This window comes from Dermochelys coriacea, chromosome 3 (assembly GCF_009764565.3).
Source record: "Dermochelys coriacea isolate rDerCor1 chromosome 3, rDerCor1.pri.v4, whole genome shotgun sequence".
In the NCBI taxonomy this organism is placed as follows: domain Eukaryota; kingdom Metazoa; phylum Chordata; order Testudines; family Dermochelyidae; genus Dermochelys; species Dermochelys coriacea.
In genome coordinates, this window is record NC_050070.1 from 6,735,445 (window position 1) to 6,748,972 (window position 13,528).

The window sequence follows — 13,528 nt, forward strand, 5'->3', positions numbered from 1 at the left end:
TGGGTGACCGCACTTTTAATAAAGTTTATGACAGACTCATGTCGGGAGCAGAGGGAGCTAGTCGAACAAATCATCCCTCCCCATAGCACCACGGGAAGTTGTTTACGAACAGGGCAGGAGGGAACATTTTCACTCCCAAACTGCAGAATTTCAGATATGGGGCCCCAGTCTCCTATCAGCCACTTAAACTACTTGCTGACCCATGCCAAGCACAGTAAAGGCACATTAGTGGCCACATGGTTTGGTGATCCAAAATGTGGCTGGGGGTGGGGTGGGTCTCCATTTTTTTTTCCCCTGGAAGAGCACTTTTACTGAGAACTTCCCCCATTTCCCTTAGGCGACCCTATGATATATCACTCTCCTGAAGGTAAGAGAGATCCATTAATAAGAGTTTGGATACATTAGTCATTTAAAAAAAGAATACAGAGTTGACAGTCTCAAACAAGGACAGAGTTTGGTTCAAATTATTAACTTCTATGCTATGTACTGCAATGATGCAGCAGAATTAATTCAGGAGTTGCATGGGAAAAGTGTCCTACCATGGCGGAAGAAATAAGACTGCCCTTCCCAGAAACCTTCTGCAAAGGATTGCAGAGTACCTCCATGAAAGTTTCCTCGAGATATCCATGGAGGATTCCCACTTCACAAACAGCCTTTTCCGGGGGCCACCCTCTGCATAGCTGGAGCGGCCTCTTGTAAGCAGAGAACCACAGCACCTGGCTTTTTCTTCACAGTAAACATGCAATACCACTGAATGTGTGTGCCTGCTAAAGTTTAACTGGACTTTGATTGTAACTATGTACTCATCAGAGGCGTCTTCCCCAGCATCACAGTTGGCCACCGTGATGTCCTGCGACCCACAGGGCTCCCAGGTTAAAAATATTTCCTGGTTCTCAGGGAGAATGGATCCACCACTCACCTGTCTCCCATTCTCCTCCTCTTCCTCATCCACCATATCATCCTCCCGTGTTGTCCCTGGACTAACACACCTGTGAGGTGTCCACATTGCTTGTGGGGGTGCTGGTAGGGTCACCCCTGAGAATTGCATGGAACCGGCACGTGTGGGGTTCAGCACCAGAACAACTGTTTGCCTCCCTTGCCTTCTGGGAGAAGGCTTGGCAAAGTTCTTTATTTTCACACGGCACTGCTGTGTATCCCTCATATAGCCCTTCTCCCCGATTCCACAAGTGATCTTTGCATAATTGTCAGCTTTCTCATGCTGGATCAGAGCTCTGCCTGCATAGACTCTTCTCCCCACACAGCAATGAGATCCACCACCTGCTGTGCAGACCAGGCTGGAGCACGTTTGGAGCATGTAGTCTCCATGATCAGCTGTGCTCAACCTGGCACGCTCCCAATGCTGATCAAACAGGAAATGGGAAATCAAAAATTCCTGGGTCTTTAGCAGAGCAGGGTTTGTTTCCAGTGTACCTGGCTGCAGTGCAGCAGAGTTGAGAATGATCTCCAGAGCAGTCACAGATGAGCACTGTGGGACTCCACCTGGAGGTCAATTAAGTCGAATTACACAACGCTGTGTCGGCACTATATTGTAATCAACCTATGAAAATCAAATTAAGTACTACGCTCTCGCAGAGGTGGATTACAGAAGTTGACATAAGAGGCAACTTAGGTCGACGTAAAGGACCCCGTAGTGTAGACACATACATTAACAGGTTGACTTAAGGCAGCTTCCTTCAATCTAATTCTAGTGTAGATCAGGCCTCAGTGTACTTTTGCTAACCCCTATGACATCGCTGAGGAGTGACAGCAGGATTTAAGAGTTGAAAGTATCAATTGCGGCACAGATCCATTAATAAGAGTTTGGATATATTGGCCTTAGCTACAGGCAAGAGGACATACTCCATCAATGCTATTTGTTCCTCATCCTGGCCTGACGCTCATTTGGGAGGGGTCTGGAATATTGGCAATATGTAGGTGAGTTTGAGAGGCAACTCTGGTACTCACATTATTCAGTTTAACCCATTGACTGGCAGCAATTTTAATAAACTTTAGTGAAATAATGATGGAGAAGGACAAAAAAATAAATATTGTAGTTAAGAACTTACTACAATCAGAGCAACTCTTTGTACAGCCGAGACAAAAAAACAACCAATAAAGTCCACCAAGAAAAATTACCTCTGAACACGGTACACTCGTGTCCATGGTGGTACAAGAGCCAGAATTCTAGCCACCAAATCCACTAAAGTGCTTGGAGAATAACTCTTATATCTTCCAGACTTCCAGAGCTCGTACAGGCCAGTACCACGGATCACTAGAGTTGGGTATAGTTTCATGCCATCAGGGCGAAAAGAAGGGTTCTCAAAAAACTCCTGTAAACACAGAACACAAATGCAAATCAGAAACCGAAGCACTACCTTCTGGGGCTTTCAAACCAGAAGCTCTCTCTTCTTTAAAAAAAAAAAAAAAAAAAAAAAATTCAAGCTGCATCAGAAGGACAGATTTTTTTTTAAAGGATAATTATGAGAATTTAAAAAGGCAGTCTTACATTCAGTTTCCAATATTTTTATCAGTCTAAGGACTTATTCTTAAATTTAGAGGATTATACTTTTTTTTTTTTAATAAAAGAATAAGATTGCTGCAGAAAAATTCACACAAGGTGAGGATGCAGATTTCACCAGATTTCAATATGAAGTCAATAGAACTCTGAGTCATATTATTCATTGTAATAGAATTTTGCTCAGAATCAGAACAATATTAAAGGAATGGGCTTATCGTCACTCTTTGTGGACAACACTCAGAGACTACTCAATATGTCCAGGATACAACAATTGAATAGTAATATAAAAACAACTGAAACGCATGTCGCCTATGCGCTGAGCAATACTGGGAAGGTGGAACAAACAGCACCTACTACTCACATATCCATATCTAAATTCCAGTACACAGCTCCAAAATGAAAACCTCCGAACGCCTATGGTCACTGGAAGCCATTAGACATGTATAGTGTGCAGAAAAGTTATGAAATACTGTTTTACTACAAATAAAATTCCAGTAACCACAACTAAGGTCATTAGTCAAAAGCTAAAAGGTTGATTAGAAGCTCTGAGGCAATTATCTCACATTTGTCTATTTAAGTCAGGGCCTGGCCCCCGCCCCCTATCCAATCCACCCTGCTTCTCACCCTCTGGGACTCCTGCCCCATCCAACCCCCCTGTCCTCTGATGGCTCCCCCGGGACTCCTGCCACATCCACCCCCCTCCGCTCCCTGTCCCCTGACCACCCCCGGACTCCCCGCCCCTGACTGCCCCCCAGGACCCCTGTCCCCGTTCAACACCCCTGTTCCCCCCCTCTGACCGCCCCGACCCCATCCACACCCCACCCCCTGACCACCACCCCAAACTCCCCTGCCCTCTATCCAACCTTCCCTGCCGGCTTACCGCGCTGCCTGGAGCACCAGTGGCTGGCAGCGCTACAGCCGCGCCACCTAGAGTACTAGGACAGGCAGCTGTGCTGCCTGCTGGAGCCAGCCACACCACCATGCAGCACAGACCACTGGGTCAGGCCAAAGCTCTACAGCTGTGCTGACGCCCATAACATTGCACCAGGGGTACAGTGAGCTGAGGCTGTGGCAGAGGGGGAACAGCAGGGGAGGGCCTGGGGGCTAGCCTCCCAGGCCAGGAGCTCATGGGCCGGGCAGGAGGTTACCGCAGGCTGGATGTGACCCGCAGGCCATACTTTGCCCACCTCTGCTCTAAGTGCTGACAAGGCGCTCATCACATACCAGGAGAGATGAGCTGGAGTGCCAATGAGAAACGCTGTCAGGAAAGTAACAAATACTCTCCTCATGGACTGTATTTTCTAAATGGACAACCAACCTAATTCTCAATTACTGAGGGACAATCTCCACTAATTGATATACTTTGCTTTCCACAACCAAATCTCTGTACAACTTCTCATGAGTGATGTGCCCGAATATTCAGATTCTAATATCTAAACTCTATTGTTAAATCTATTCACCTAAATTTGGGTTATTGCTGATTATGTACTCTATGTATCATATAACTTTAAAAACAAACTCTGTGTTTGTGGATAATCTAAGCACTATACCCAAATGTACAGACACACTTTTTTTCAACCTATGTATTATATAATTTTTTTCACATTAGCTTTAATAAAATGTTTAAATCTGTTCTCACAGTCATTAATGGATTTTAATCTGACACCACCCTTTATGAAGTACGAAAAAGTTATCCCAATTTTACTGATGAACTGAGACACAGGATATAATAAAAAGAAAAGGAGTACTTGTGGCACCTTAGAGACTAACAAATTTATTTGAACATAAACTTTCGTGAGCTACAGCTCACTTCATCGGATGCATAATAATGATATAATAAGTGACTTGTACAAGGTCACACAAGCAACCTCTGGCTGAGCTGGGAACAGAACTTAGATTATGTCAGTGCCATTACAGTTCCTGAAAAACAAGACCATCCTTTCTACTATCTAATTTACCACTCTCACTAGGATGGAAGAGCAATGAATTCTGAAGCATGTTTACCAAGGAATACCACTACATGGCCAGAGATCATGTTGTAGAAAACTGTAATGAATTGTGTCAGTCAAATATATATATATATATATATATATATATATATATATATATATATATATATATATATATTAGAGAAATGAATATTATATATATATTATAACAAGATAATGATGGAATTTTTGCTTTTTGAATGTATCTGCTGATGCAGCATTTAAGAACTGAGCTGAAACAGTTTCAGGGCTGTGTAAACCCATTAAAACTGGTTTGTGTGTCTTATTTGTAAAATCTTTGGTCTGTGTAAATAGAGGAGTGAAGCAGAGTGTCATGAGGGAATTGTTAACATCAGGTGCCCTTCCCTCCCCCGCCCCACCTCACCCCACAAGATATACGAACAAGTAAAAATCCAAGGTCACAAAAACAGACAAGTAAGGTAAGTACCGGATAGACCCAGTGGGGTTTACAGCATAGAATAGAAGACAGAAGTAGACAAATAAAAGTAAGTTTTAACAGAATAAACAAAAACGTATTAATTTAGGTTAGTAATTGTGATTTATGCATGAGAATGTTCTACTTAGATAGGTACATGAATGAAGTAACTTAGTAAACAGTCTGTGCAAAGTTAGGGAACAAGGGATAAAATACAGGTGACTGACAACAGAAGAGTGGAGAAGACATAGGGGAAGAACATAGCAGAGACCAGAGATTTGAAAAAAAGAGAGTCATCCTGTCACCAGAAGAGATAACTTGATTAATTACCTTTCTTATCTTAACTGGTTTTGCACTATCTGTAATTCATAGGTGATAACAGCACTGTCTTATAACATGCAAAATAAAGGCTATAAGAAACTGTTTAAGCCTACATTGAAATGGATCTCCTCTTTCACCAAACAACATGCTCAGCAAAAGCTCTGGTGGTGCTAAGATAGCCAATGATGGCCATCAACTGAATATCCAGTCATATTCAGTCCTGGAACCTTAGTCTATGACAAGTCACAGTTCTCAGGAAGGTTTTGTTTTGTTTTGTTTTTAAAATCTTTTCTGTTGAGGCCTTCTGAAGTGAGAGTCTTTTACCAAAAGAAGGATTCAGTCAAGTCCCAGTTCAACAGAAACCCTCTTATCCCAAAGTCTCCATGAACCAACTTTTCGTTATGTCCCCAAAAGTATTTCACGTGTCAAAATTAAATGTTAGGATGTCAGCTCAGCAGCGTCATGAAAAGTGAAAGTAATAATACTTTGCAAACATATACATGGTAGCAATTTTCATAATCTCAAAGCACTTACAAACAGAGCCATAAAACATCCCAGTGAGTCAAGTAAACAACACTGGACAGATTTTTGGAACAGGCAACCTGAGGCACAGAAAGATCAAATGACCCAGTCACTGATTCGTATGTGGCGTGGGGTAAGACTAGAACAGAATTCAGCAGGCCTGACACTCAGAGTCATGCTTCAATAACAGATTTCCACCCTCTTTTGGGAGTTCAAAGGCACTCCATGTGTAAAAGAAAGCCGTTATGAATGGACTAATGAACACACTAGCATTGGACCACAGTGGTCTGAAGAGAAAAATAAAGACATCATGATGTTTTGTCTGGAAATTCACAGAATGAAATCTGAAGAGGCTGGAGTAATATGATCAAGCAGCCCAAAAATAAAAGTGAGATATTGCAGTAAGGAAGCACCAAAAACTTCTACAATGAAATACAGAAAATACAAACAACAAATCAACCACTCAATCAGTTTTTGGTGCTACTGCAGAAAAAAATTCCTTCCACTAATAAGGTTCAACATTAATATTCACAGAAATGTTTGAACGGATGTCTAAAGAAAGTGTGCGAATACAGACTAACATGGTTGCTACTCTGAAACCTGTCATTATGCAAGGCACTGAATTTAGCCGTATAGAGTGGAAATCTGTCAACTTCATGAAAAAACTCGCACAGATACAGACAGACATCATCTTCCTCTCCAAATGCAAACAGATGGACATCATACCGAAAGGACTGAAGGTAAAAAATCCATTACAATCTACATACCACACAGACTATGCTGACAGCTTGTGCCACACACTCTCAAAGAAACTGCGGAACCACCTGATCAACATCCTCTACAGCAAACAGGGAAAGATTAAGAATGAGCTCTCAAAACTGGATACTCTCATCAAGAACCAACCTTCCACACAAACTTCCTCGTGGCTGGACTTTACAAAAACTAGACAAGCCATTTACAACACACACTTTGCTTCTCTACAAAAGAAAAAGGACACTAAGCTATCTAAACTACTATATGCCACAAGAAGCCACAACAATGGTTCCCGTAACCCACCCAGCAATATTGTTAATCTATCCAACTATACTCTTAGCCCAGCAGAAGAATCTGTCCTATCTCGGGGCCTCTCCTTTTGCCCCTCCACCCCCACGAACATGATACAGTTCTGTGGTGACCTAGAATCCTCTTTTCGACGTCTCCGACTCAAGGAATATTTCCAACACACCTCTGACCAACATATTAACCCACAGAGACCTTCCTGCCAACACTACAAAAAGAAGGATTCTGGGTGGACTCCTCCTGAAGGTTGAAACAGCAGCCTGGATTTCTACATAGAGTGCTTCCGCCGACGTGCACGAGCTGAAATTGTGGAAAAGCAGCATCGCTTACCCCATAACCTCAGCCATGCAGAACACAGTGCCATCCACAGTCTCAGAAACAACTCTGACATCATAATCAAAAAGGCTGACAAAGGAGGTGCTGTCGTCATCATGAATAGGACGGAGTATGAACAAGAGGCTACTAGGCAGCTCTCCAACACCACTTTCTACAAGCCATTACCCTCTGATCCCACTGAGAGTTACCAAAAGAAACTACAGCATTTGCTCAAGAAACTTCCTGAAAAAGCACAAGAATAAATCCGCACAGACACACCCCTAGAACCCCGACCTGGGGTATTCTATCTGCTACCCAAGATCCATAAACCTGGAAATCCTGGACACCCCATCATCTCAGGCATTGGCACCCTGACAGCAAGATTGTCTGGCTATGTAGACTCCCTCCTCAGGCCCTTGGTTACCAGCACTCCCAGCTATCTTCGAGACACCACTAACTTCCTGAGGAAACTACAGTCCATCGGTGATCTTCCTAAAAACACCATCCTAGCCACTATGGATGTAGAAGCCTCTACACCAACATTCCACACAAAGATGGACTACAAACCGTCAGGAACAGTATCCCCGATACTGTCACGGCTAACCTGGTGGCTGAATTTTGTGACTTTGTCCTCACCCATAACTATTTCACATTTGGGGACAATGTATACCTTCAAATCAGCGGCACTGCGATGGGTACCCGCATGGCCCCACACAATGCCAACATTTTTATGGCTGACTTAGAACAACGCTTCCTCAGCTCTCCTCCCCTAATGCCCCTACTCTACTTGCGCTACATTGATGACATCTTCATTGTCTGGACCCATGGAAAAGAAGCTCTTGAGGAATTCCACCATGATTTCAACAATTTCCATCCCACCATCAACCTCAGCCTGGACCAGTCCACACAAGAGATCCACTTCCTGGACACTACGGTGCTAATAAGCGATGGTCACATAAACACCATCCTATATCGGAAACCTACTGACCGCTATTCCTACCTACATGCCTCTAGCTTTCATCCAGATCATACCACTCGATCCATTGTCTACAGCCAAGCTCTACGATATAACCGCATTTGCTCCCACCCCTCAGACAGAGACAAACACCTACAAGATCTCTATCATGCATTCCTACAACTACAATACCCACCTGCTGAAGTGAAGAAACAGATTGACAGAGCCAGAAAAGTACCCAGAAGTCACCTACTACAGGACAGGCCCAACAAAGAAAATAACAGAACGCCACTAGCCATCACCTTCAGCCCCCAACTAAAACCTCTCCAACGCATCATCAAGGCTCTACAACCTATCCTGAAGGACGACCCATCACTCTCACAGATCTTGGGAGACAGGCCAGTCCTTGCTTACAGACAGCCCCCCAATCTGAAGCAAATACTCACCAGCAACCACACACCACACAACAGAACCACTAACCCAGGAACCTATCCTTGCAACAAAGCCCGTTGCCAACTCTGTCCACATATCTATTCAGGGGACACCATCATAGGGCCTAATCACATCAGCCACACTATCAGAGGCTCCTTCACCTGCGCATCTACCAATGTGATATATGCCATCATGTGCCAGCAATGCCCCTCTGCCATGTACATTGGCCAAACTGGACAGTCTCTACGTAAAAGAATGAATGGACACAAATCAGACATCAAGAATTATAACATTCAAAAACCAGTTGGAGAACACTTCAATCTCTCTGGTCACTCGATTACAGACCTAAGAGTGGCTATCCTTCAACAAAAAAGCTTCAAAAACAGACTCCAACGAGAGACTGCTGAATTGGAATTAATTTGCGAACTGGATACAATTAACTTAGGCTTGAATAGAGACTGGGAATGGATGAGTCATTACACAAAGTAAAACTATTTCCCCATGGTATTTCCCCCCCCCTACTGTTCCTCTGATATTCTTGTTAACTGCTGGAATTAGCCTACCTTGCTTGTCACCATGAAAGGTTTTCCTCCTCCCCCCCCCCCCCGCTGCTGGTGATGGCTTATCTTAAGTGATCACTCTCCTTACAGTGTGTATGATAAACCCATTGTTTCATGTTCTCTATGTGTGTATATAAATCTCTCCTCTGTTTTTTTCCACCAAATGCATCCGATGAAGTGAGCTGTAGCTCACGAAAGCTTATGCTCTAATAAATTTGTTAGTCTGTAAGGTGCCACAAGTACTACTTTTCTTTTTGCGAATACAGACTAACACGGCTGCTACTCTGAAACCTAAAGAAAGTGAGATTCCCCTCTCAGAATACTTAGAAACTCATTGGTTTGTATTATAAATTAAATGCATATACATAGATTCATAGATACCAAGGTCAGAAGGGACCATTCTGATCATCTAGTCCGACCTCTTGCACAACGCAGGCCACCCACTCCTACGAAAACCTCACCTAGGTCTGAGCTACTGAAGTCCTCAAATCGTGGTTTAAAGACCTCAAGGAGCAGAGAAGCCTCCCTCAAGTCAACCATGCCCCATGCTACAGAGGAAGGCAAAAAATCTCCAGGGCCTCTTCCAATCTGCCCTCGAGGAAATTCCTTCCCGTCCCCAAATATGGCGATCAGCTAAACCCTGAGCATATGGGCAAGATTCACCAGCCAGGTACTACAGAAAAATTCTTTCCTGGGTAACTCAGATCACATCCATCTAATATCCCATCTCAGAGGATTAGGCCTGTTTACCATGAATATTTAAAGATCAATTAATTACCATAATCACATTATCCCATCATACCATCTCCTCCATAAAATTATCAAGTAGAATCTTAAAACCAGATGGATCTTTTGCCCCCACTGCTTCCCTTGGAAGGCTATTCAAAAACTTCACTCCTCTGATGGTTAGAAACCTTCGTCTAATTTCAAGTCTAAACTTCCTGGTGGCCAGTTTATACCCATTTGTTCTTGTGTCCACATTGGTGCTGAGCTTAAATAATTCCTCTCCCTCTCCGGTATTTATCCCTCTGATATATTTATAGAGAGCAATCATCTCTCCCCATAACCTTCTTTTAGTTAGGCTAAACAAGCCAAGCTCCTTAAGTCTCCTTTCATAAGGCAAGTTTTCCATTCCTCGGATCATCCTAGTAGCCCTTCTCTGTACCTGCTCCAGTTTGAATTCATCCTTTTTAAACATGGGAGACCAGAATTGCACACAGTATTCTAGGTGAGGTCTCACCAGTGCCTTGTATAATGGTACTAAAACCTCCTTATCCCTACTGGAAATGCCTCTCCTGATGCATCCCAAAACCGCATTAGCTTTTTTCACAGTCGTATCACATTGGCAGCTCATAGTCATCCTATGATCAACCAATACTCAAAGGTCCTTCTCCTCTTCCGTTACTTCTAATTGATGCGTCCCCAACTTATAACTAAAATTCTTGTTATTAATCTCTAAATGCATAACCTTACACTTCTCACTATTAAATTTCATCTTATTACTATTACTCCAGTTTACAAGGTCATCCAGAACCTCCTGTATAATATCCCGATCCTTCTCCGAATTGGCAATACCTCCCAGCTTTGTATCATCTGCAAACTTTATTAGCACACTCCCACATTTTGTGCCAAGATCAGTAATAAAAAGATTAAATAAGATTGGTCCCAAAACTGATCCCTGAGGAACTCCACTGGTAACCTCCCTCCAGCCTGACAGTTCGCCTTTCAGTAGGACCCCTTTAACCAATTCCTTATCCACCTTTTGATGTTCATATTGATCCCCATCTTCTCCAATTTAACTAATAATTCCCCATGTGGAACGGTATCCATGTGGCACAGTATCAAACGCCCTACTGAAATCTAGGTAAATTAGATCCACTGCATTTCCTTTATCTAAGAAATCTGTTACTTTCTCAAAGAAAGATCAGGTTGGTTTGGCATGATCTACCTTTTGTAAAACCATGTTGTATTTTGTCCCATTTACCATTGACTTCAATGTCCTTAACTAATTTCTCCTTCAAAATTTTTTCCAGGACCTTGCATACTACAGATGTCAAACTAACTGGCCTGTAGTTACCCGGATCACTTTTTTTTCCTTTCTTAAAAATACGAACTATATTAGCAATTCTCCAATCATTCAGTACAACTCCTGAGTTTACAGATTCATTAAAAATTCTTGCTAATGGGCTTGCAATTTCAGGTGCCAATTCCTTTAATATTCTTGGATGAAGATTATCTGATTTAGTCCCATTAAGCTGTTTGAGTTTCGCTTCTACCTCAGATACATGAATGCACCATTAAGGTTGCGAAATCAAGCATACAAACGCAAGGTCAAAAGTTATGGTTTCTAACACAGCACTAGCTTCGCTATCTTGCATCTCAGATATTTATAACATAGATTTAGCTAATAGTCACCTACTTGTCATTTATGATACTTAACACATACACCAAAGAATGCAGCTGGTCAAAAAATGGTAATGTTTTTGCATACATTTTTTAAAAAATTATTTTTCAAAATTTTCCTCAATTTTTTTTTTGTCATTTCAAAAAATTCCCTCCTTTTAATCCCTTCCCAACCCAACTTTTCGAGCAGGAAAATGGAAAAAAGTTAAAGGGACAAGAAAGAGAAAGGTGGGGGGCAACTAACATTTCATTTTTTCCCATCAAAAACCAACATTTTGAACAAAATATTTAGTCTTAAAAAGACATTTTAATTGAAAAGTGTTTTCAAGTGAAAATTTTTAACCACGAAATATACAAAACCTGCAATGGGGCCATGTCAAAGTGGTGGTAGCTTTTTAATTAGAGCTGAAATGATGCCTTTAAAAGCTGACTATGATCAAGGCACCTCACTATGAGATACCACCTCATTTAAGTGCAGAGCAACATTTAGCTTCATGGAGCCTTAAGCAATGCCCATTAGAGTCAATGGGAGTCATTCCATTGATTTAAATAGGCATTGGATCAGAACCTTAAGCACTAAGCTGCTCATAAGTGCCTCAGCAGTTACAAATTTAAGTGACTAAAAGGTGACAAAGCTAGAGGAGTCCAGCTGACACCCAGTGTTCTAAAATCACTTTACGATGCAGAAAAATGCTCTCACATGTGCATAAATATTGCAAATGGAAACATAACTTTAAAGCTACTAAAGAAATTTTCTTCAGCCTTGAGATGTAGTTTTTCTCTTGCTAAAGACTACAAAACAAACACAGGTTGACACTTCTTTCAAAACTCAAAGGTTGATGGTAGAGCCAAATTTTAAATCAGAGCATTTGGGAAGGGGTCACTATGTTTTCATACTGGTTTAACTTATTTTAAAACATCTGAGCTGAATCAGGTCAGCTCTTTTTAATTATCTTTGGGTTGACAACTCCTAGTCATGAACCAGGACCCCACCATACTAAATGATATTCAAAACAATAAAAAGACAGCCCCTGCCCTAGGAAACTGACAATCTAAAAGTAATGGAAATTAGAATATTTGAGGTAACTACAGCATGCTCACACTGCAAACAATATAACAAATAACCAGAAAGACCTGCTATTCAAAATCCTGCAGCTTTATCTGGGTTCCAACAGATATGCTTTATTTGTATGAACAGCTGCTCTATAAATTACAAAGAGAGAATCTTAATAAAATCCCATCAGTATACACTTTCAGTGTACAAGGTTATTCAAGTTAGCCATTAAACATATTTTATGAGAACAGTAATTGATTTTATTAGCAGATGCCTTTGTTGTAGAAATTCCCCGTTATTACAGCTAATGGCATCTATAGCATCCATTCAGCCACAACCTCATAAACTCACTGCCAGCATGAATAATCAGGGTCTGATTGTGTAAAATTAGTCATTAAGATGCCACCGACTTTCCATCAATGCAGAGGCATCAAAGTGGAAGCTAGACTCCTGCCTTTTATCTGATTCCAATCAGTTGTTTTATAAACTAGTCACTATTTTGCATTAGTTTACATAATAACTCAGATATTACTTGCTACTAGTGCTGTCCAACGTAACAGGTGTTAGATGGAAAACAGCAGTCTGTGTAATACCAATGCAAACCAAAACAATTAAAAAAAGAGGAAAGAACACAAGAGTTGGAGGTTGGGAAAGGTAAACTACTGGACTTGAATATCAAATTTTTGGTGGTTTTATCAGTATGATACTTAATAAACTGAGAATCTGTTTACTATCTATGTGTCTGGTTACATGTGCAACACAAGGATCTGGTTCTGGACAAGTACTCAGTATATTGACTCAGTATATCCAGGGATACTCAGACCTCAGTGGTTCAGGAGCTAATATGGTGACCAACATTACCCAAAAGAGCCACAGTAGTGCGAATTCATTGTTTCATTTACTGTGCTGTTTGTTTATTTATTCATTTATTTATTTATTTTTGGTTATTCTAACCAAGTATTATT

The 13,528-nt window shown here is 41.6% G+C and overlaps 1 protein-coding gene across 2 annotated transcripts in view; it reads right to left on the bottom strand.

Annotated features, from left to right (window-relative positions):
* The window catches only part of ELP3 (elongator acetyltransferase complex subunit 3), a 154,235-nt gene that overhangs the window by 68,586 nt on the left and 72,121 nt on the right, over positions 1 to 13,528 (bottom strand). For both annotated transcript variants that reach the window (XM_038397962.2, XM_038397963.2), the window contains exon 10: positions 2,137 to 2,330. In XM_038397962.2, the coding sequence (XP_038253890.1) occupies positions 2,137 to 2,330 (194 nt within the window). The remainder of the gene's footprint in view (positions 1 to 2,136; positions 2,331 to 13,528) is intronic.